Source organism: Osmia lignaria, chromosome 12 (genome assembly GCF_051020975.1).
Source record: "Osmia lignaria lignaria isolate PbOS001 chromosome 12, iyOsmLign1, whole genome shotgun sequence".
In the NCBI taxonomy this organism is placed as follows: Eukaryota; Metazoa; Arthropoda; class Insecta; order Hymenoptera; family Megachilidae; genus Osmia; species Osmia lignaria.
Window position 1 is genome coordinate 8194288 of NC_135043.1, and position 26389 is coordinate 8220676.

The window sequence follows — 26389 nt, forward strand, 5'->3', positions numbered from 1 at the left end:
CATGACTGTCGACGTTGATGCCAGAGGCACGTTAGCCGACCTCTCCTAGTCGGTAATTACGCCAGACCCATAAACATTCGGCTCACGGTTCAATCTCACCCGGAAGACAAGGGGGACACACAAGTGCCAGGCGTGGCTTCCTGGCACATGCCTCTACGTCGTCTCGGATCATCTGCATAACGTTTTCTGCATCCGAGTGCCGGCTCGTGGATTTAAACCGGCTTATTATGACACCGATGCATTCTCCCTTCTCAAACTGGACCATCTACGATCGCTAGAGAATTTAGGATGAGTCCTATCTGATTTGCTAGAAGAGCTGGAGCATTGTTAACTCGAATACTTGAATAATAAATGATTTACATTTATGAAAATTTTGTAGAAAATTCATTAACCTATGATTCATTCCTGACTCCATTCAAAAATATAATAACCTAATATATTTGTTATAAAGAATCAAAAATTATTTGTTCATCTGAAAGATATGATAAGACAAAGTCTAATAAATTAGCCCTGAATTATACAGGTAATCTTGCTCTTTAGCTGGTGAAATCGCGTTACGTCGACGATAAATATGCCGAGGATCATAAATATTCGGTTCACGGTTTAATCTTGCCGACGAGGCACGAGTGCCAAACGTAGCCTCGGTAGCAGATGTCCCTTATTTGACCGAGCACCCCGATCATCTGCATAATGTTCCTTGGCAGAAGTAAACGATCCCAAGATTAGGTCAGAAGTTCTCTCGAAACTCCCTTCTATTCTCTTCTTCTTTTTCTCGTAATGTTCTGTTCGCGACACGTCACGCGCAGCTTGTTCTTTAAATCACCGATTGTCTCGTAGATCCAGGACCAATGGGGGGATCCGTCCGGGTGTCTTGAGAAGTGCACGAACATAAATTTCCATTGTTCTCGCTTCAACTCGAAATCCCCCGATTTAATTCAATGCAAACCGTCCATGTGGTTATACCGTTTGACAAGATAAATTGAAATGCTTCTTCATAAATTTCATTTCTTACTCTATGCGACACCATTTTCTCCGTTACTCATTGATTATAGGGAAAGAAACATTGATGGTTTGTGAACAACTTCTTCCTTTACCAAAATCCTCGTTAAGGCTTAGTTTTTGAACAATTAAGCGGGCGAGCTCCAAAATTAAAAATTCTAATGCAATTTATTCGATTCGTTGTTTTGACTTATGGATACTTTGTTCAAAATCCTCTTCAACATATAATCGATTACAAAGAAAAAAAGTATGACGCAAAGAGTAAATTTTTCACGCGTCGATGATGAAAATGAAATTCTAAAACAAAAGCATAGAAAAGAGAAATACCGTTCGTTGGATTTTGTAATTACAGACTATACTCGATAACGACGCTGACCCATTTCAGCGACCATTACCATTGCGTCGATATTTACCGTTCATTTGATCGCGTCACGCGCCGTTTACAAAGCGAACGAAATTTCGTTAAACGCTTAAATTCGATTATTCGAAATTTCGCTACGTTTCCACCGGCTGGAAAACGCGGCCGTTAGGGGAGGGTCGGACGTCGAGTCGGCGACAGCCGGGGAAATGCGTGAAAAACGCGAAGAGTTTCGCTGACGTTCGAATAATGCGAGCCGTATGACGCGGAATATAAAATGGGTCGCCGCACTTGAATCCTTTTCGCCGAGCGGTACACGATTTATAGAACCCCTATTTTGACAAGGGAGGAAAATGCACGCACAAAAGAGCCGCCTTCGGGAATATTTGATATACGGGGAAAATACAGGTTTCTCGTGTGCATCGAATCACAGGAAAAATATGTAATTTCGCAGAAAGCTTTCATCTTTATTTCCCCGCATCCTTTCGATGCCTTTTCCACATATATATCGAGAAATTTTCAAAGTGTTAATAACAGCGGCTCGAGTCATTACTCGATATTTACCACGTATAGAAAGAGAAGAACTTTCCCACCAACAACCACCGACAATTCTGCTGATAGTTCGTGTTATTAACAATTTGTTAACTTTGCACTGGAAGTACTAAATACAAGCCTGACGTAGAATAAACGACGTGGTGGTAACGAAATGATCGGAAGATCGTTCGATATTTGAAACAACTAGCAATGAATAGCGACAGGAAACTAGGCGATAACTTGCTAATGAGCAGCATATATCACTTTTCCGATACTGCAACGAATGCACAACGTTGGGCGTTGAATGGTTCGAATTGCAATGTGGAAATGCTGAATCGTCCCCGGGAAGCAATGTACTGTGAACCGTCCTGTAAATCACAACATAGTCTTGGGCAAGGAAGTTGGTTGTTGCCCTGGCGTGTTTGATGGATAATGGAAAACATTAATCTTCGCTAGAAACATTCGTTACTTTCGCGTTCTGTCGGCAGAGAGCTTCGATATATCATTTTTTTATACGATGCTTTAGATTTTCGCTTCAATTAATTTTAATAAAAAATGGTCATTATAGACGTTCTATGTATATCTATCTCTATCTATAGGACAATTCATAATAAATAGTGATTTTCTTTTTTTAATTACTAAAAGCGACTACGAAAAATGGCTACTATTATAATATTGTATCTATCGCAAATAGAATTGTATAAATAAAATGATATTACTCACGTCTATTCAGTGAATCGAATATTATGAGATTAGAACATCTTGCTGTCCTATATTGTCGATAGTGTATGGACATCTATGGAAACTTCTCGGCTGCGATCTATCTTAGAGAAAGAGTTAAAAACACGAGATTAAGAAATCAATAAACTGAATGCACTGATCTCTCCCGTAGATTCATTTTGAATCGATCTACCTTAAGCGAAACGGAACCAATCTCTTCCTAAATTTTCAATTACTCAGCCTCCCAGGGTTTTGTAATGATTGAGAGTTATTGTATCGATTTGTGGCACGATCAAGACTGATACAAATAATTAATAACTGTGAAATATACTTCAGCATTGCCGAAACAGGCTTTTGGTCGATGAACGAATTACTATTGCTGTTTAGATTCTCTAACCCTCTCCTGGGGTCCTTTTGGACGCGCAGCCAACCATCACGCAATATCAACCTGTCTACCCTCATCACATCTACCTTTTTCCCTTTCTCTAACCTTTCACACACCTCGCCAGTTTACTTTGCTTCTCGCCGTTTTTTTTTTTCCTTTTTTTGGCAATCCTAATTTTATCGTCACTTTACGATTTTTATTTTAAACATCCTTTAGTTGGTTTAATAATATATAAAATTATTTTAAACAGAGTATTATCGACTTAACGTCATCTTCACTGTGGCGGTATAATACCAGTGGTAATTGCTATTAATTATATCCTCTAATTGGAACAAAGAAGACTCGAATTTCTATGTTTAGCAACGTTCAGGCAGTGTGTAAATTCAGCCGGATTCGAATCCACTGCGTGCACACAAACGCTATAATAACGGTTGACTGATTCGATGATGAATATTAAACAAGTTTCGCTATAATAATCGTGTTACAATAATAGAACAACCGATATCATCCGCGTTGTTGAAATGAAATTACCAGAACAAAGATTCGTTTGTAACGCACGATAACATGCTGTTAAACGAGCAAATCCCTGCGGACAGATAGCTTTTCAGCGAATAATATATTACCTAAAACGATCGATGAATTCTCTTTATTGTACCTTCGAGACAGGTACATTGTATTTTATCGAATATCATCATAATACCTACGTGTGAAACTTTTTAGCATTTTTAATATTTATAATTAGTTATAACAATAGGTGAGAAGAATTTTTCACATAAATTTATTAGGAAATATTAAAAAAAAGTAAATACGAATGAAAAGAAAAATCAACAGGAAGTAGATACTAGAATAGCAATATAGGGGTGGCAGGTAGAAGGGGGTTGAAACGTGTGCATTCGACGAGATTTCTGCCAACGACACGCAGCTACCTTCCAGCTAGCCAGAACGCGGTGATTATCGAAAGCACGTTGTCGATACGAAAATTGTACATTGATTATCTCGAACGAGCGATCGTAGCGTACGTAGTTTCGCGCTTTTGCGCTCGACACCTAACGCACAACGTTGGACCGGTGATTATCGGCGAACGTCGATTCTCTACCGCTTGTATCGGTTTATTGTTGTCGGGTTGGCTAGCTATTTGCAGGGCCAGCCACGTTATTGCCGTCGTTATCGTTATCAGCATCAGGTCATTCTGCTTTTCCACCAGACAGCGATATTTTTTTTAACTGCTCCGGCACAAAGAATCGATCGAGATAATCGTGTACCGAGTTGTCATCTCGATGAGTTAAAAAGAATAAATGTTTCTAATGGAAAAATGAATCCGTTTCTAAAGGAAACGTTTACTTTACGGTTGAAGTTCCAGTTATTCCTGCGGTTGTTCGCCACGTATCGCTGACAAATCTCTCCATCCCGACAATCGTAAAAATTCGAACAAACAACGCTAATAAAGACGCGTACGCGACGAGAATCGCACAGATACGCGTGGAATTATGCTTGCCATGGTGTTGTACAGCGAACGAGCAGAGCTCGGTATCTCGCGTCGTCGGATTTACGACTCTTCAGCTACCGCGGGAAAAAGCGAACCAGCCTTTCCAACCGCGAGCCACCGAAACGTTCGTGATCGTTAAATTGCTACAGAGAATAGATGCAGCCTGTACAAATTTCACGAAACAAATATTCGCGAGACGAAGTAAAAATCGACGTAATTTACAGGATCGTTTATCTAATTAACTCAAAATTAATAGAAAACTGGATCGAAGGACAAAGCCCTGCAGACATTATCGAGCGTGCACGCGTAATCCTGACGAGCAAGGACAAGTTTGAATCACCGTGTCAGAAATTTCGCGACAAGCAGGAACACAGATCCAGGGCATTTCGACCGGAAATTCCGCTCAACCTCTCCACGTTTTGCCTAGAATCGTAACTTCGTGAATGACATCGAGCGCGATAGAGACGCGAGTTACATAACTGAACGACCATAGAGGATAACGGAAGCATAATTTGGTGCAGGTAACGCACACATAAGTCCGGTTGTCTGTCAGATAAAAGCTGTATCCTCGACGTTGGATACCGATTCCTCGCATCGGTTCGTTTCGTGACACATTTTGTGATCGCGATTCGTTATGCCTTCGAGCGATCTGTTACTGAAAGTGTCCATAAAAATATCTGCAGAAGCGACGTTGTTTATAATTTAATATTATTATGGTATTTTTTAATTACTAAGCGGTTTTTGAAAAGTTCACGAAAATGACGAGTACGAGTTAAAAATCTTTCGGTATCGGTTTCGTTTAAACACTACTACAACCACGACACGGTTAACTCTCATTTGACGACCGAATCGTGACATAAACGATGCATCCGTTTGCACGTGTCCATCTATCCACGTTCGTTTTCCACGTTTCGCTCATTTACTCGATTCGACATGCGGTTGTTCGTGCCGCTGATGTGTCGAATGAACGTTACAAAATCGAACAGACGGACACATTCGCAAACGTTACACGGTGAGTTTGATTAATTCGCCGCCGATTCTAGCCAGCACGATAAGGAATATATATGGTGGACCTCGAATACCGTTCATGGTTCATAAGAAACACCACAACCATGATAAATGGTCCTTCAGATTTCAAAGCAACGTTTCTGGTTATCAGACCTACTTCTTCATGTTTGGTACTTTCTTTATAGAGAATGTACAAGTTATTGTTTTATTTTCACTAAAAATCCTGATTAACCATCCTGAACCCGAGTAATTTTTCACTTCATAGTGATCTCGATTTCGTTATCAATTTTTTTTAATTACTATACCATGTACACATGAAAAATTCATATGATTACGAAAACATCAATCCCTACTAATTATCTTGCACAAATAGGAGCGATTATACGCGTCTCTATTAAATTCGAATATATAATTCACGATATCCAACATTTATTCAAACGAACCTATTTACATCATCGAAATTTCATCTCTGACCGTTCGTATTTCCAGCATCAGTTAAATTTTCGATCCTACCAAATTAATTCGTCTTCATAAATATACATTAAAACTCATTCCCGATCATAATATTGATATTTGAAACTATTCATACTGAGGAAAGCTAGTATTTCTTATACACGTTAAAATATACACGTATTTTGTATTTGAATAAAATAAATGATCAACTCTGAAAATTCAGCCCTTTGATATTCCAATCAATTTCTAAAGCATCATATCTAAACCTGAATAATAAAAATTAAAAATAGTAATATTATTTCACACATTATAATAAATGAAACAATTTCGATGCATCGTCGTGTCCGAGTCTTATTCAGGATATATTGCACAAGGGTCAATTTATGTTTTCTGTTTCCTATTAATATTCTTGGCAGAATAGTATTATCGGTTCAGGTAAGTAATAAATTATCCTGACAATGGTTAAACAACAATCATCTGAGAACATTATTTACCTGCAACGAAAACCGATACAGATAATCCGGCCGGTACTGTTGCGGATACTGATGATGCACATGATGCTGATAGGGCTGCTGATTGTACTGTTGCCCTTGTTGCGGTTGATACTGATGTTGTTGCTGGTACTGCTGTTCCAGATGCGTCCGATGATGATCATGATGATGATGGTGCTGATGGTGCTGGTGCTGTTGGTGCTGCTGCTGCTGATGCTGTTGGTGCTGGTGATACCAGGCATGATTGTAACCATCCATATCACAACCAAGTCACGTTCACGGACGTATCCTCCTCGAAAAAGGGATGCTCTCGCGAATGGCAAACATATCAATCACCTGCCAACAGTCCAGTCCGCTCGTTCGACCGTCGTATTTCGAATTCTCTTTCACGTGGACCAACCGACATCACGACGAGGCTTCACCGTATCTATTCCAACTTCTTTTGTTCGGTTTGACGAATGGCTCGATCAGAAAAATTATTGCTCGTCGAAAACGAAACGCGACCGTTCCGAAAACTGTTGTTCTTCCTCGAAATCTACGTCACGCGCGAAGTCCATAAGTCACCAAAGAAACACTGAACATTTTATTTGGAAAAAATTGGTACCGAATGATCAAACTGGTAAATGATTATTTTCCCAGTTTTTCACGATGATTCACGAAGAGTTAAGAATATAGCTCTCTCGATTTGGTCACATGCACTTACTTCCGGCGGATATGGTATTGCACTCTAGGTGATGATTGCAGGCCAACTAACGCCCGTTCGAATTGACGAAATCGCGATCAGCCCGCTGGTGGTCTTCCCCACTCTATTCTTGACCCCCAAGGGCTATTATTGTCCGTCCCTTGGAAGATCTTCTTCCTTTTCGCTCATCGTGATCGCTGGACCGGTCAGCCTCGTTCCTGCTGGGGGTCTTCGCTTTGGGAAAAAGTTGCAGGGCATCAGGAAGAGAAGGGGTTACCGATTACTAGCTTCGAAACGAAAACCTGCCGACACTCTTCCTGTATCCTTCCTTCTGGCTGAGAGGCGACCAATCGTTGATCAAACACGTGTTTTCTCTTGTTTGGTTGGCTTTCGATGCTCTTACCTGAGGTTCTCTTGTTTAGGAAAGGGTTGAAGCTCGTTTGAAACTTTTTCTTCTTTCTTCACTTTTAAGTTTGAATTTTCTTCGTCGGAAAATGTTTGTGATTGACACTAGTTTCTTAACAATTTTGTTAATGAAAAATAACATATTGTTCGTGAAATAAATCCGAAGTAAGTCATTTGAAGCGATATCATTTCCTACACTCCATGATCAATCAAATCACGATTAATCGATCTTCTTCTAATATATAAAACTGTTTCGTTAAAAAATTACATATTTAACTTTAGATTAATATCCTTGTATATGGTTTGCAAGCTTGGGTCACGATTGACTCAATTTCTGTCGTTCAAAGATTAAATCGTTGAAATTCGTTCAGTCAAAAGATCAAGAAAATCCGCGTAATCAGAATAAGGTTTCAAACCGAATTCACAATTATCCTCCTAGTGGCCGCTTAAAGCCGATTTAAAACGACGAATTAACGCCCGGGTTACGTCCCTCGTTATCAGCCGTGCAGCCGCGAATCCGTTAAATAATAGTGCACTTCTAATACTCGCCTATTTCGTTTTATCACCGGCTGACGATCATTAACACGAATTAATTCTAGTCACAAAACTGTAACTGCACCAACGAGATTGTCATTATCACCTATACAGATAGCATTGCACGCAATTAAAAGGACCCGAATAGAAATATTCTGATCGATTTCGTTGAAATGAATCCGCGAAAAACCCTGTCGTTTGCAATTCATTGCACCCATATCGAAATGGAAAAAGGAGAAAGGGAGAAAGAATTGGTAACCCAATCAGGAACACGCAAAACGAGCAAATGAAAAATTCGTCGATCGATATTGAGCTTTTCATGACATAGAATGGTATTAAAAAAAAAAAAAAATTCGAATTCCGTGAATTAATATGAACGCGATCATACAGGGTTTTACAAATTTCTAAATGGTTGCATTCACGCGCACCGAAGGACGCAACGGATTTTAATTCCAACCTAAATTCATATTCGATTTCAAATCAATGACAGACATGGTTCGATGCTTTCATGTGTGGATGAAAAAAGAAGATCCTAATATAGAATTTATTTTATTCGAAGCGGAAAATTAAACGTAGAACGGGATTGAGCTATATATTGAAAATGGAACGGCAAAATCCTGAGTCGATATACGAACGATTAATTGGAAATAATGATTATTGAATTTACTGCAATAATTAATGCACTTAAACGTTCGTGCGCGTTTGGAAAATGTAGAGGATTGTGTTCAAGTTATTAATTTCCAAAGGTTGAAAATATATTACAAACTTTCCTAGGTGATTAAGATCACAAGACATCTTCCCCCATTAAAAAAACTGCTTTAAAACTTTCTCAGAATACGATACTCGACGCGTGTCCTATTACATAATTCTAAATAGATGAATCCACAAATGTCTCAAATCCTACCGATTTTCGAATCAACTTAGCTGGCAAAGTAAACAGGTCAGACAGGCTGTAAAAAAAGAGTCGATTGTTCAAACGGAGGGTATATAGAACGGAACAGAGGGGTTTCCAACCCCATTTTTTTGTGCGGGGTTCAAACGAGTAAATCTAATAATGCACGGCCCACGACACCCTGCGAAACGTCGCTGCTTCCACGGCGACAAGTGTCGGATGGGATATCCAACGAGAGGAGAAAGGGAAAAAAAAAAATTTGAAACAAAGTGAAGCGAGTTCCAGAAACAATGGACAGGTCCGTAATAACGAGCTTCCATTTTTCGCGAACGTTACACCAGCCTCGAACAAAACGGCCGGTAAAACAATGAGATCGAGCATGGTGGTTGGCCCGGCGAAGGTAATTCGTGAAATTTTTGCGAAACCGGGATTATTAAAGGCTGTAATCCTCTTTAACGGCTGCACCGCGCGGAACATTAAGTAGCGGATTCTCTAACTCGCCTGAGTAGCTGAAAACCCTCGAATCCGATGAAATACGCTTCCAGAGGATTTCTCCTTTTTTTTTTAATACTTTTTTTTTACAACGATTTCAACGCGTTCGATACGTTGTTTAAATGTTCCGAGTGGTTGGAAGTTGGTATTGAAATTTTACTTTGTTACTGTGATGGTATTGGAAGATTTTTCTTTTATAGGATTTTAGGGCTTTTCAAGGATTTGGATGAATACCTTGAAAACTAGACTAATGAACTTTGTACAGTATGTAGATAGAGATGTAGGCTCTATTTTTAGCTTCAGCAGTGGATTGAAGATAGTTTTCAATTTAAAAAATATATGAAATTGTAAGTGAGTAGTAAACATGACTTTTTAATTATTTTAATTAGTTTTATTTAACTAAAATAATTAACTTGGTAACGCAAACCTACCTAATGCTGGTTGTTTTTATGCTAAAAGCGTCCAATAAAACGGTACTACGAATCAAGTATCGCAACCAAAAATTCATATCAAAATATATGAAACCTTCAACATAATTAAAGCTGGCAGCCGTGCATTTACGATTCCCTAATGATCCGCGTAATAAAACGAAGCATAATTATTTTCCATCCACGCATCCCACATCGTGTTCCTCTTTTTTTCTGTGGTCGACAGAGTTGGCCGACAGTAGCAATTAAAAAGAAGAAGAAAAAAAAAAAGAAAATACAGACGGAGAGGCAGAAAGGGCAGAGCAGAGTCGAGCGTCGATAACATCGTTTCAAAAAATTGACGTCAGTACGCTCGACCTAGTTTCTTCTTTCGGGCTTGCAAAGGTCCGAGTGGGATAACGCGATTGTAAGTTACACGCGTTGGAAACGCGCGGTTGGCCAGGTCGAGCGGACACGGGTTGAAATAGGGGTGAAAAGAGGCGCAGAGAAATGAAAGTCAAGCAGCAGGACGAGTCGAGAAGGGGAAAAAAGAAGAGAAAGTGAAGAAGGGTGAAAAAGGAAATTGAGGAGGTAGAAGGGGTGAGAAGATTAGAAGAACAGAAATTCTGAAAAGTCGTCGCTCGAAATTTTCAATAACTTAAAATAAACAAAAATATTATAATTTAACACTTGTGTGTATTATCGGAATAATTCTCGAGAATGAAACTTCAATGACAATGCATCGCGTTATCTTCCACAGCAATTCCTGCAATTTCATCAAAGCTACCGACACACGACATTAGTTGGGAAACTGTTAAGCTTTCCGCCATTCAGAGACGTCAAATTCTTCGCTGATACGAGACTCGCGAACGTTTCACTCGTGGATTAATAACTCGACGAGGCGCGTTATGATAATTCGTGGACGGGACGCGAGAAGATTAAAGGATCTCAACGAGCGTACGTATAAATTCGAAATGAAGATAATTACGATAGCAGCGGTATAACGGGTCCATAAAGCGCCGCTTGGAATTGGTTAAATTTATCGATCGTATCCCCGGTAATACGTGGTCGCTTTTTATCTGGACGATCCCCTGGCAATTTCATTTCATGACGAATATACATCAGTTCGAGCACGATGCTCTTTGACGTTCTTTCTGCTACGAAAAATACGGCTACGGGCTATTATTAACGAATGTTGAAGAATCATATTCAGCTTCATGGTAATTCATTCGAGAAAAAAATTCAGCTAAATTTTTATAGCATCATGGGTTATATTAATTCGAGGCACAGGGGTGAAAAAATCATTTCCTTTTATTAATTTAAAGACATTTCATTGGAGAAGCCTGTCGGTTGGAAAGAAGTTCTGAACATCGTTCCTCGTCTTTCAAATAGGGGTGCAAATCGATACGTCCACACGGCCGTTATCCAATATTCGCATTCTCCGTCGGTCCGGCAAAAATGGCAGGCTTCAAAGCCGAGGCACTTCGTCAACGAGACTCCCCGGAGGCCTTCTATTCCGCCTCCTCTCTGGAAGCAACCATCTCACTCCCCCCTTGACACTCCAACCTCCGGTTGTTCCACTGCTTCTCGAACCTCTCGCCTCCTATTTATGTTCTTGAGAGCAACCTGCCAATTAGTTCCCTACCCTTACTCGGCTGTTATGCACACTTTGAACAACTAGAGACGCGGCTGGCACTTGCAATTGGATACCAGTATTCACTTTCAAGAGTATTCTCGACGAGCTTTGTAGCCCACGTGCGACTCCACCACCCACCTCGCCTCCTTCTATTCGCTCACGCTCTCTTCCCAATTATGTATCCGTCTCTGAAGATCGTTTTCTCTTCGGATATCCAACTCTGTCCGGTCTATTCTACTCAGAAATCGAATCTGCCTTCAAATTTTGGATCCTCATAAAGCAACGCAATGATTTTAATTGTCGTGTGCTAAGGGACGAAATAATTTCAATATTTCAGATAGGTTATAATTCTTAAAACTCTGCTTTATACCTATTCTAATAGAACTTTTAACAACACACAACTCTATACTTCTGTTTTTAATTATAACATAATCAACGTTTCACACGTCATCAACCTTAATGCGAGAGTATAATACGCAAAACACTAGCACTTGACTCGAATTCATAATTGCTAGAGATCGTTAACAGTTTGGAGAGTGGGAGAAATGTATCAATAGTATGGAAAAGGCAATGATAATATCCTGGCAACATGGTTCCAGTCGAAATGGGAATGGCGAAATTACCACGGAATTGTGCCACACCTGTGTGGATGTATATTTCGCCTGTACATGTATAATTATCACAATGTGCGCTAAGAGAAAATAGCACTTGAAATAAATGACTACAACCAAAAATAAAATGATACAAAAGCTTATTTAGAGTACCAAACATTTTCCTTTACAAATAATTCTTTTAACATTTAAGTATTTTATTACTTTTAACCCTCCTAGTTTCCAATTTCTTCGAGCAATCTACGTGCTTAAATAAGCCATCAATCAAATCTCTTCTGAAAGAAAGAAGGGAATATCACATTTTAAGCCAGAAGAAGCCATGAAAACGCATATTTCTCGAGGTCGATGGGCTGTCAGGCATCCGGCACACAGGATCGATCCTGTTCTGACGACGATGTAAAAGCGTGGTGGACGAGGACCCAGAGCCGGGAACAGGAAGTTTATATCGCGCAGGATTATGGCGGCGGCTAGTAGCAGGATTCTTGCAATAACTCGCCGCGGCTTGGCACGGTATCGCAAACAAACACGGCAAGCGAATTGAACGGAGGCGCGCCAAGTATTTTCCAATTACATCTTCCATTAACGATCGTTCCCCGTTGTACACGGCATCATCGTGAACGATCGATCGAAGAAGCTTATAGCCGGCTTCTTTGCCGTTTCAAGAACCTTGCGCGAGCTTTGGGAAACAATCAGTTTGATCGACGACACGAGTATATCCAGTAAATGCAACTAAAAGTGTGCTCTGTTATAGAAGAATCTGAAGTCTAAGATGATAACCTTTTTTTTTTGTGATTTTACAAATTAAACTGTTCTAATAAGAGTCTAATAGAAATGAAATCAATTATTTATCAATAATATTAAAACTTATCATATAATTGAAATTCTAAAGTCTACCATCCGGAAATTAAAGGAACGAGCGACCAGTGTTACTTGTTTATCAACGAAAACCGCGATGGAATACCAACGGTCCCCCATGACCCAGAGAAAAAAGATGACGGAAGAAACCGGGGACAAAGGCCATTAGCATGTTCGTTTTGGTTTAAAATTTAAATCGCTGCGAAGAATCGCGGAAGGGTCGACGTCTACGTCGAACCGGAAGCGTCTCTTTAAAGTCTTCAACGACTATGTGTTTCTCGATCAACAAAGATGACCAAACAAGATAAGAACAAGGAAAAAAGAAGCACCAAGAAGAAAATAAGGGAGGAAAAGGCGCGAAACTTGGCCAGCTGCTGGTCCAGATTTTCGGGTTCAACAACGGCAATAAAAATCATCAGAAAGGAGAAGCAAACTCATACTGGAGATTTTTCAAGGCCACCCTAAACGTTCAACGTACAGAGCACTCTTCAAAATGAATTTCGACACGCCATTGGCTAGATACGAAGATTTTTCCTCGACAAATTCTGAATGGAACGTTCAGATTGGTCGTTCAATGGTCGAATGGGGGTTTTTTGGTGGGATAAGGACGGCGAGAGAACCTGCTGGGGGTCGTTCACGATTCACTGGGGGTCTTCTTCACGCGTACACAGGGGTGGAAGAGCAGAGAAATTCTTTCGTTTAACAGGGTGCACGTGACACCGGTCTGACCGGATCTAAACTGTGAGAAGATACGTTGTACGTGGTCCGCGGATGCGAGCCTGAAGGAGTTTCGGGGTTAGCCAGCTTTGACCCAGGTCTTCCTCGTTGCTGGGGGCACGAACTACCCCCTTCATCCCCGCGACTCGTTAGAATCCTACCGCCACTGGGTTATTTAAAGGGAACGATCGTTTTTACTTCCTGTCCGCGAGACAGTTTGAATTTTTAATGAATCCCTGCACTTGGGAACTGTGTCATCGGTATGTTTCTAGTTCCAAACAGACGAATCTCGCCGCCACACGATGCTACGTGTGCGACGAAACGGACACATGGATCGATGATACATGGTTTTAACTTTAGATATTGGTAAAACTTTGGCAAACGATTCGAATCGACTCATCACGGATAAATTTAGAACGAGGGTAATGAAACGGGCTATTTTTAAAAATTTTGGTATATTTTAATGTAACGAGCGTCCCATAAAATTGAAATTTCAAGGGGAATAAATGCAATTACATTACGCTCGGCAAAAGAAAACGGAAGAATATAAAATTTTATACATTTTCAAAGTAGAAGCAGATATAAAGTAACTTCTCTTACAAACAGTTAGGAACAGTTACAGATGTAAAACATCCTTTCTGCAAGGCGGAACGAGTTTATTCGAATGAACTGTAACTTCCTGTATATGTACTTGAAATAAAAAATAACCAACATGGAAATTCTCATTTTAAACATGGTTGTCAAAAATATTTATCTCTTTTAACGTCACTCTGAGTTAACTGTTTTCCTGAGACAGAACAACTGTTGTTCCGTGTCGAATGGAATCTCGTAGGGAAACGAAGCGGTGCAAAGAAGAATTACGGTTGTATCGTTACGTTTACAAGAGTAGAGAGACGGTTCGATGTCGAGTAGTATCCCGACGGGATAGAACGTAGAGAGAATAGGTGCAGTCCCGTTCTGTCGCGGTCGTTTGCGCTATCGTAAGTTTATGTCGTCGGTTGCAGGGCTAACCTCTGCCACCCTCTCGCGCCCTTTTATACGACACGATAGTTTCGTCGCGAAACTGCCGCCCGTTCACATCTGTTGCCTTTCCCATTACCCTGCGAACATACACCAGCCCATTTGCCGGCCGGTAAACTGAAGTGCTCTCTCAATTTCGTCCTCCTCTTTCCCTACTCCTCCGGGTTATGTTCTTTCGCGATTAACACGTTACGGATAAATATTTATTTTTAAGTTATATTATCTTGGCTATTGCATTATCTACGATCAGAAATTTTGAATAAAATAATTTTCAATCAAATAGTAGGTTTACTTATGAAATAAAGGCAAGAATAAGTTGAAGAAGTTCCATTTCTCAGGAGAGTAATTTAAATTTTGAAATATCAAAAACTAAAAATGTATATAAATGGTATAATAAGCAATTTTCATCATCACCGTCACAAACACGAATCCCCATGGAGTTTCTTCGTAAAGATAAAGCCATACGTACAGACCGAATCCCTTGGATCCCTTTCATTACTATGCCGTAGCGTATTCAGCAACGCGTACCAGATCGTATTAATTTAATTCGCGCTCTCTTTATCTTATAGCGTTGCAGGTGAAACTACGCCTTGATCATGCCACTGATTCGTTTCTCAATTTTATTCGAGCTCACGTTCGCGAACACCGTACCCCGTGGAGTTTCTTTCATTCCGCAATCCACGATATTTATTATTATTGCCAACGTTCTATTTACAAGCGAAATTTTCCTGATCCTCTCTGACCCTTTCCTCGACGATGGTCCAGCAGAGTGCATACATATTAATGAGAACGAACGATCGCGAAGCTGCGACTCCGTTTCGTTTCTCTACTCCTCTTCCTTATTCTACTATCCTGATTTTCCTACTTCCTCTTCGTATCCCATTTCCTACCACTGTCACCGGTTAATATCGAGGATTTCCCTTCGTTCCACGTTCCTGTTGCTTCTTTTTGGAAGCTTGAAATTGGAACAGAGCGGTGGAAAGAGAATATCTGTGGAAGATTTTCTTCCCTGCCTTTTTTCTTCCTTTTTGTTGTGGCCTTTTATAATGTCGAGGACTCTTTGATGGGGTATATTCAAGTCTTATTTTAATTCAAATGTTATGACAAAAGAATTATAGACGTAACGATAAATGGAGCAACTTTTCAAATAAAATTCAACTGGTAGAATAATTATTCTAATACTGTTTCAATACAATGATGAAGGAATTAGATTCATGATTCTACGTTTTAATACAAGGAATCAAAATGTACCCAAAGGGTTAATCGTATCGATCCACTTTCCTGGGTTATCAAATATTACTGGCAGATGAAGTTAACTAAAATGACCGAAAGGTGATGGCACCCACGAGTAGCAGAACTTGGAGACTCGTAACTGTTATTGCCACGTACAGATCGAAGAGATCGTCGACCAGAGAAGACCCGAGAGAGAAAACGATTTAAGATAATCGAGGAACAGCTCGTCTTCTCGCGTACAGCCACCGATGGAATAATTTTCGACCGACTGCTTCCTCGGTCCCGGTTCTTTATTAATATTCCTCGAGGTTCAGGAGTTAGGTTCGCAGCTGTGCGCGTCGCGATTGAAAAGAGCCGGGGCAGGTGCTTTTGGAATTTGAATGGAGGGGAAGCCGGTGGAGCGGGTTACTTGCGATTGCAAATCCTTTCTGATTCGATCTCCACTCTCCTTCGCTTCTCGCTTTCGCGGGTCATCATGCTCGAAATTGTGTCAGGAAATTGGCAGACGCGATTCTAGCGGAACGATCAGATTTTACCGCTTCTTGAACGTTTAATTATTATTGAATGGAATACGCAGAATTCTGTTGAATTCTAAGAATCAATCCTGTTTTCACAAAATTCAATAATAAAAAATAATCTTCGGTTATTTGATGATATAAGTCATCGAATTATTTTCGAATGACACTGATCCGCTGAAAGCTTGCAGAATAGAATAAAATTCGAGTGGATATCACCGTGGAGTGTTGATTATTTCTTGGACCAAGGTCCCGGAGAATCCCTCCACCAATTCCTGACCAATTACGACAGTTCCTACGTCTTCGTAGGGTAACGACGATTTCTTCACCCACCTCCCCTTTCTGTTCATCTTCTACTGTGACGTCGGCAAAGATCTCATACATATTAATGACGATCCGATCGATTTCAGACTACTCTCGCTTCTTGCTCTGTTTAGGGACATCGACGTTTCGCTGGGCATAAGCCCTTCCGCCGCCCACAATGGTTATTATGCCATTAACGTAATGAAGTTAGGTGGTGCTGAAGGTTCCGGTGGTTGGCCACCGGTTCATTCGAAACACGAAGAACATCATAAAACGGCAAGGAATATTTGAACAACATTCGCGGTTAATTATGCTGTTGTCGATTATTTAATTTTTTCATTTGAAAAAGAAAAGTATGAAATTTTTGCTTGATATAAAAACACAATGGATTTACTACTTTAAATTCTATCAATTCGTCACGAATGCTTTAAAATGTTGATTTTCACTAATGCATTATACTTGCCGTTTATTGTTCTTTTATATATATATAGATTGAAGCTAATGGTAAACAATTTGTCTCAGGGGTGGACTGAGTAACTACTATTAGATCGATTAAGCCGACACACGAGGTGCATTGCTGATATGTTTAGGTGGTTGGAAACTGAATTCCTTGTGGTAACAACGTCAATGTTTGTCGATTGTATTTCTTGTATCAACAATTGAGAACCGCGCGCTGTGAATCATGACTGTTTTCATCCTACTGGAAATCAAACCTAATTTGTATAAAACATCAACGCCAAGCGGTGTTCCAATTTCGTTATTAACTGTACGTTATTAAGCAAATATTGTTACTGTATTTTGAAACATATAACTGGGCATTTCTAATTAAATTAAACCAACCTTGTATTATTTTCGAAGAAATTTTTCATACCATTAAGTCTACTTTAAGAAAGTGTAAATTTAAATCACCTGTTTTTTGTTTTTAACACTGCTATTCAGTCTTTGGTTTTTAAAATATTAGAAAACATCAAAGCAATAAACCTAACTACTACATCCTCAATTTCAACAATGTTAGTTCTACCATAGAACAAAAGAAATTAAACGTCAAGCGAATACAACGTGGAAGATTAAACATTCAAACGTTGAAAACCATTACTCACCTGAACGTGACTCCAGACTTTTGGTTTCGGGCTGGACCTCGCGTTGCTAGTTGCATTCGAACTTCCGGAATTATTCGAAACATTTCCAGACGAGGTTGTGGATTTGACGGACGGTTTTTGCGTTTTTTGAATCTGTGCTGTGACTGTTGTTGACGAATTGCTACGCTGCTGTTGAGATTGTTGCTGCTGTTGCTGTTGTTGTTGCGTTTGTTGCATGATCTGTTGGATGAGCTCCAGTTGCTGTTTTGTGAGGCCATCGTTGCTGGCACCAGGAGACGTGGCACTCTAAAACACAATTAAGAAAAAGAAATATTAATAGCTGCTCCGAGTTGTAGAACTTCAAATATTCAAGTATAATTACGAAAATACCTATATAATCCTCTCAGTAATAAAACCTACCCGCAATATTTCAAATAGGGAGGAAAAATTTTTAAAAAAGAGAAAAAAAAATGATGGAAATATTCTGTACGATAAATTCCGGAGAGAACAGCATGAAATCGAAAGGAGAAAAGGAACAAGGTGAAAAAGAATAATGAAAAAGGGCAATGCAAGTGGAGAGAAAAGAAAGAAATCTGGCACGCGCGAATACGAACGAAAGAAGAGCGCATCGGTGATCGTTTTTCAACGACATCATGGAAAAATCGTGGACGCCTGTACGCTTTTTTCGACTCGATGGGAATTGCGAATGACGAACACGAATCACAAAGGGACACGACAGATAGAGGGAGGTGGTTCTGGATTTCACGATTTTTAATTAAGAGACGGTCCCATTGGGTTACCACGGACACACCCGCTATGCCATTCGTGTCATCGTTTCTGAACCCGGTTTCCTGAATTATTCGCCTGTGATCGGCCGGCCATTCAATACTCCCTTCAACCGTGCCAACGTTTCGGTTATTACGAACGACAGCAGCGTGTCGAAAAATCTGCGGGATAATCGATTGGACAGCGAGATATGTGCGAAATATCTGGCTTCAATTGTTTCTTTTTTTTCTCCTCTACGATGACACCGATTTTTTGTATTTTATACTTCGGTTAAAATTTAGGATCGTTCCTCAAAAATTGCAAAGGAATAATCAATAAACTAGAATTTAAAATAAAACGAATTACTTAACTTGTCAGAAAGAAAATTTTCAATTAAACGTTTCTATAGCGAAAGGATTAATTGCATTGAAATTACTTCGAGGGGAAATAATGAAACAGTACTTCGTTTAAACTAAAATGAAAAAAAAAAAAAAACCATATTCTTATACACCTAAAATACATAATTATAACGTAATGTAGAACTGATAATAAAATATATTGATTTTTGCAATATGAATGCTTTCATAATTTCAAGAAAGAAAAAGAATAACATCAATTGAAGTGACGTGAAATAATTGTACACCAGCCGCTAATCACTTTTACGCGGACACAACGAGTGCACGTATGAACCAGGGGTGCGTCTGTAGGGGGTGGTTCAGCGGCCGACACGAATTGGACCGTCGATTAAAATTGGATTTGTTAATTAGCGCTGGGAATGTGGCGGCAACCGTTCCCGATCCAACTCATACCTTATTAAACCTTCATCTCGTAATTTCCACGCTGCCATTCGTCATCGTTGTAATCAGTAGCCAGTTATTTTCCCACCCCCGAAACGCTCGCTTCATATTTTATTTATTTCTTTTTTATCTTCCTGACCAGAGGGACACGATTAATTCTAAGACACTTCGCGATCCGTGTTTCACGATCAATTAATTTTCAAATTTAAGCTTCCAGCAATAATGCAAATATAATGAAATTTAATTCTTTTTTTTTCTACTATCCATCATCAAAAAGATAAAATAAAACAACCACGCGCAGCCACTTAACTCGGCCAAGCAAATATCGGATAATTATAATTAAATATGTAGAATATTTAGAAGCAGAACCGTACGACCAGCTCGCTTCATTGCTTATAAAGAATTAAACGCGTGAGATTGCATGCACAAGCAGCGTATGATGTTTGTCTTCTAAATATGAAACCGGTTTACCAACAGTTATTGATAATTACATTATGAGAAATTATGAAAAATCCATTATTCATATTTTGAACTTTAGATTTATCATTGTATAGGAAAAGATTAATTTATCTTTGTATTATAGATAAACGAAACGCTCGACAATAAGATTATAGTTAAAAAAAAGGTTACATTTTCGCATAATCAATCATTCAATTTTTTTATTCCTAATATTTATCACATTTTTCTCGGCATATCTAAACCTAAGCTTGTCATGCACGTCCACCTTGCCAGGACTATTTGTAATCATAACAAAGTGGCTCCAGACACGGTCCACGAGGAGAGGGTATTTGTTAGCCACGAGCTCGCGGATGTTCGTTCTTCAAAACGTCTCTGAAAGTTTGCTGTTATCTCTTGTTGAACGAACGAGCTTCCCTGACAAATCGTCGTTTCCGACGATAGCAGAGCGAGTGTCGACGAACACCACTGCTCAGACTCGCTTTCACCCTCTTCCTTCCATCCCCTCCCACAACCCCTGTCCACCAGGCACTCTCTTTGCCTCATCTTTCTCTGCGATATATATATATATATTGTTAACAAATGCGAACGACATTTTTTCAGATCAATCTAACGTTGGTTTAAAATGGAAAAAGTTTTCAGCCTTAGTGCTCTTCGAATAGAAATGGACATTTTAGAATTTTGAATTCTCTGATGAGCAATATTGCGGAAAGAGACTGAGATGAAATTTAAAATTTAAATTACTGTAAAGATATTACAGTTCTTGGAAAACTGAAAAATATTCCTAAAGTTATGCTTCAATATTCTTTTTTTCACTTACAATTAGATATTTAGTGTCGCTTTAACTTCTAAGATAAATTATTAAGAATTCAAATTGTAACACGAATTTACAATTTACACAGAAAACTAATATTTTTAAGAAATTTCAATAGCTAAAATTTCCACCATAATTTTCCAACTGCATCGAACTCCATTAAACCTCGCATATTGTACCTTACATTAATTACAACGCGAATTTCCAATTAATTATTCGTTTCTGTAATGTGTTCTTTATCTTCAGGAAAAAAATTTACACACGTTATGAACGTCATTATTGGTACGGATGTTTCGATGATCATCGCCCTAAATCCCTTCCTTCCCTCGTTCGATCCTACTGAACGATACAACGAGCGGGTTCTCGCGATTTTCAGGATCCATCGTTCTCACGCGAGAATCGCATTATTTTTCTGCTATGTTCCCTCCATCTTTCACGTCGCTCGCACGCTCGTTCATCATCCGCCTTTCTCACCGGCGACCCACTTTTCCCGACACCCTTTCTCCACCCTCTACCCCTCCCCGCCCGTTTACGATATTTCAGCGTCTCCGTTCTATTATTTATAAGCGTGTACAACGATACTTCTTCTTCTGCCCGTTTCCGCCTGGCATTTTTATTTCAATTGTCCCTCCGTGAACGGGAAACGTGAAGTTTTTAATTGTTCCCTCGCCACGAGATCGTTTTTTCTACGCTTGATGTGTGATTTTTTTTTTTTCTATTTTATTTTCATACGTTCCAGTGGTTTTGCCTGGAACTGTTATGTTTGTATACAGGGTGCACCAAAAAGATCATAAATGATGTATATATAAATACATAACATTTACTACGTATTTATTTATTTATTTTTTGTTAATTCACTTACCCCATGCATTGTTTAATTTGGTTACGTAAATTTAATTAATTAGCCAAGCTATCGCGAACATTAAATCATAGGTACATTTCAAACAATCTCGTGTAAGGATATACCGCTAAACAATACTGCGCAAACATTTATGGAGATGCAATTCAATTAATTATGTTAATTAAGATACTTAATAACATACTCGATAATGAATCACGTTTATTAATGGCCGTACTATTAATTCGTTCGCGATATTCCGGGGAATAAATATTGATTCACCACCCTCGTATAGAGAGCGCTTCAACTTCAATTTCATTTACAAGTAAATTCCAAGGCATTTTGTTTTTCAATGATTGTAAAAACTCTGCATGATAATTATTAAAAAATTTCTGTTTCTTTTATGAATATTAAGATCTCAATAAATTTTTCTAAAAAGTAAAACAAAGATTTTGTATTAATAATACTTTTCCAAATGCAAATAATGTAACACCCTATATACGGTATCCCATATCGCGCTCGTGGGATGGTAGAACGATCGAAAGGCTTCGCGTGGACGGGAAATGGAAGTTTGAAAATGTATTCCAGCATGAGTGACACGTATGTTATTGTCGGGAGATCGGCGAACGAGCATCCGGGGTGCAGGTAAACGAGCAAAGAGAGGCGGAGACGCGTGGAAGATGATTGCACGCGTGTTACACCTATGAAAAATTATGGTCCATCGAGGTACAATGACGTGCATGGTAATAGCGTTAGCAACACTGGAAAATGAAATTCGATACGATACGCGTAAACAGCTTTCAGCCACGATCCAGGTAAAATATGGTTCAAATGATTTGAATAATTTTCAGAAACTGTTACACACAGTAGAAGACTATTTGAGAGAAATAATGTAATAATTATGTAAAATCCTATATATTTAATCGCAGAGATACATGAAAAATGTTCACAGTTAAAAAAGATATAACTTTCGTAATTTACTTTCCAACTCACCGAACTAAAAACCTTCTCTTTTTAACCTACGTTTCTTAGCTCGTTTATAGGAAAATAGATTCCCTCGCGTCACCGTGTCTGTTCACGGCGAAAGGAAGAAAGGCAGGTAAGAAAAGTTAGTCTTAAGTGCGTCACTTCAGGAACAGCGGGGCAAACACGCTAGCCAGCGGCAAGTTTCAAATGAAAATTGACGGGGTACAATGAAAATATGTGGCCAGAGGAAGATCTTAACACCTGGCTACCCAATGTTGAGGTCTCTAGGTACCAACGACGAACTTGGACGAATTAAAAGTACGGGAACGATCCTTTTTCTTTTTTTTTTTCATAACTTGTCAGGAAAACTTGTTCCTCTACGCGTCTCGTAATGAAGTTTCTTTTTCACATCCGTCATCTCCCTTTACCTTAAATTTTTAAGCTATCGCGTATAACCGGATGTAATTGAATTTTGGGTCTACCAGAGAAATTGCTGACCCGGACTGAACCCGAATTTTCGGACACCCAGACACCCTTACTTTTTCCTGAAAATTCTAAGCGCACGATGCTTTTTTCTAAACTCCAAAGCTCGATAAAAGAAGCTGACAATTTTCCGTAAGCAAGACAGAAAACAACCAAAGAGGTTCGAAAAAACGATACTCGAAGGTAACTGAAGGTATTAGCCCCGGGGTAATTTGTTTCTGTCGACTCGATTTTACTACGTAGAAACGTTTCTTCGAAACGAGGGTAATTGATTCGAGTATAATGGGTAGGCTTCAGAAGCGATTTAGTGGAGTTGAATAATTGTTTCTTCTTTGCGGCGAGTACTAGTTGGAAGAGCAGTCAGCCTCGTTTCTTCCTTTGAAATCTCTTTTTTCCGCGCTCCTTTAATGGATTGGCTGCGAGTGAATAGACTCGTTGAACAGTGACTCTGAATGATGAGTGTGATCGTACTTGGTACAAACGAGATTGAGTGGTTGTTTTAAATACACTGAGCCGTTCTTTGTGGCTATAATTGAATTTCGAGAACCTAAATTACTGTACGGATGTCTTAGAACACTAAATGTCTTACAAGTAGTGAAAACGTATCGAGTCTCGTACATAACAATTTATTTCTAATGCTTCCTGGAACTTTTTTCAATGAGAAAAAATAATGTATTTTCAATAGTTTTTAATTGTTAGGATAGAGGACCCCTTTCTTGGACTTTTTAGGATTAATAATTGTATTGCAAAGATAATAGAAATCATATTCTGATATGTTATTCAATTACATATCATTTATGAAATCATCTGGTGTACTTAATTGTTTGGAAAAAATTTGTGGTTAAATTAACCGAACACCCTGTACGTGAAGTGCAACAGGGTATGCTCTATTCGATCGACTGTCACGAGCCTAATTGCAATATCGTCAGGGGGTTGGCATTCGAGGCCGGCATTAAAGTGGAATTCCGTTTCGATTGGTCACGATGCTGAAGTGACATTTATAGATACATACACGTCTCCCTCTCTCTTTCACTTTCAATCTAACACCCTTTAATCTCTGCTGTTATCGATTTACCTCGAACTCCTTTCGAAATGCGAATGTTCTACGTTCTTGCAAATTGTATTTACTCTATAACAAAGGATGTGTAAATCTGTGTAATTAAATAAAAAGTCCCGAATATTAAAAGCAAAAGAAATTGAATGAGATCGACCACCGTTTTCATCGAAATCATCTGCTTTTAATACACGTATTGTGACTACTGAATTAAATACAATTTAGATATAAAAGAGATTAATGTCAATTGACTTGAACTAATGTAACAGACTTCTTTCGGTATAAACTTGAAACGAGGAAATTGTATAGTAACAATAATTTCTTTACAGTCATTTTCCATTCAATAACTCAGCAAGCATTTTTGAATTAATTGAAAACTTCTCATCGTATATTGAACGTTCCAACATATGGAAAACTTGATTTCTATATAAAGTATAATTTCTGTAGAGTTAACGTCAATTTACATCGAACAAAACAGAGGTGGATGGAAAAAAGTTTCGTTATTCGTTCGTTCGTACAAGCGTGTCACTCAATTTGTACAAGAAAATTGTACGGTATTGAAAAGCTATAATTAGAATCGTTTAACACAAGCTCCATTATCGAATTATATTCCCTTTAAAACGCGGTTCCATTTTATGTTTGACGTCGGTCTATTAAAAGGGGACAAATTAAAAGCTCCAGAACGAACAGCGTTGAAATTACGTTCGAAAATTGTTTTTCAATATTCTTGGAAAAAAATCAGATCGTCATAAAGAAATTTATATTTCCCGTTTAATGGGATATCGAAAAATTCTAATACTTTTCCGACGGTTAAATTCTCCGTATCGTTTGTTTCTTCGACAAAAGATATTGATAACTCGAACCAGAAGTCCCATTTTTCGATCGGCTTTAAGAAAGAAAGTTTCCTCGCTGGGTCGAACAAACGAAGTCTAAATCCGTAACACGCACATGGCAAAAGTTTCCCATTGAGATCGAAACTACGAGGCTGAAAAGCAAATTCTGTGGCGTGGCCATCGTTCCGGCAGGTGGAATTCAAAAGTAACGAAAACTCGATAAGGTCTCGACCCGATTACACACCGCATCGGCTAAAACTTTTAGAACACGGGCTTTTGTGGCTCTCTTGTGTTCCCCAAGGATTGTAGAACCTTCTCCTATTTTTTTGCCGATAACTCCTTTTCGAACAACGATATCGCGAAATTTACAGTTCTGAATCATTCAAACGCTTTTCCGTGAAAGTTAAATATTTAAGGAACTTTTTTTCTCTAACAGTATAAATCATAATTTATTTATAAAATATAATTTAATATACCAACAGCGAATATTAACTAAATTTTGTAAAATATTATATCGTGAATCGTGTAATTGCATTGAAGGAATTTTTTGAATTATCACCTTGTCCACGTATTATTTTAATTTCACGTTTAGCCTTCTGAAAGTACTGAAAACAGAATTTAAATTGCAAAACGCACTTAAGGTTTTACAGAAAAAATAGCACCGACCTTCCCGTCGTCGATATTATACCAGTAAACACGCTCGAAAGATCGAACCCATTGGTCGAACGTTCGATCCCTCAGTTCCATGGTACACGGAATGAAACTGGGTTACTTAAACAGAGAACTACTAGACACGATAAAAGGTAAATCTTATTTCTGAAAGCAAAAATATTATTTCAAGATCCCGACCGAACCTGCTATTTTTAGGATCGATATAAGTTTCAGCCTCCGCCTCGATATGAAATATTTTTCTTCTTTTGTAGGTTCAATAAGGTCACGGTTTAGTCTCTAGATCCGATAGAATTTCATATTCGATGGTTTAACGCTTTATTGCTTTTATTTTTTAACATTTTTATACGATAAAAAAGAAATTAAACCGTGCTGTTTGCTTAACATGTTTTCTCTCACTGAATTAAGTGAAACGAGTCAATAATAAGTCTGACAAATCAGAAATCATCGTATTAGCGAAAATAAAAATCTACAAAAAATAGTTATATTGTACTACGTCATGCCGTAGTACTATTATTTCATTATTATTGTGCTTAAATTTTAAATAATCAAATATCAGACAAGATCTACGTTTCATTGAAGTGTAAAAAACAATTCAAGAGTACAATATCAAAATTATCTAAGCAAAATACGTAGTACAAAACAACGGTACGCAATAATCTCAACGAAGTTGAAAGGCTAAACGACGATTTAGGGAAAGTTGCAGCAATGTAGCAAATCACGAGCAACTCTTGATACAAGTGTGCACCATTTCGTGTCTGTGAAACGTGCAACCATCCTGTGCATTTCTCGGATTATTCCAGAGAAGCATTTACACTAATCGCCATTCCTGGGTAGTTCGCGAATTTCATCATAGAATACCGTAATTGGATAAATGAGGCACCTAGTTAGAGCACCAC

General features: G+C 38.7%; 1 protein-coding gene across 7 annotated transcripts in view; it reads right to left on the minus strand.

Moving 5' to 3' along the window:
• LOC117602758 (uncharacterized) overlaps positions 1-26389 on the minus strand; it is a 252903-nt gene that overhangs the window by 29849 nt on the left and 196665 nt on the right. For all 7 annotated transcript variants that reach the window (XM_034321163.2, XM_034321160.2, XM_034321159.2 and 4 more), the window contains one exon: positions 17837-18121. In XM_034321163.2, the coding sequence (XP_034177054.2) occupies positions 17837-18121 (285 nt within the window). The remainder of the gene's footprint in view (positions 1-17836; positions 18122-26389) is intronic.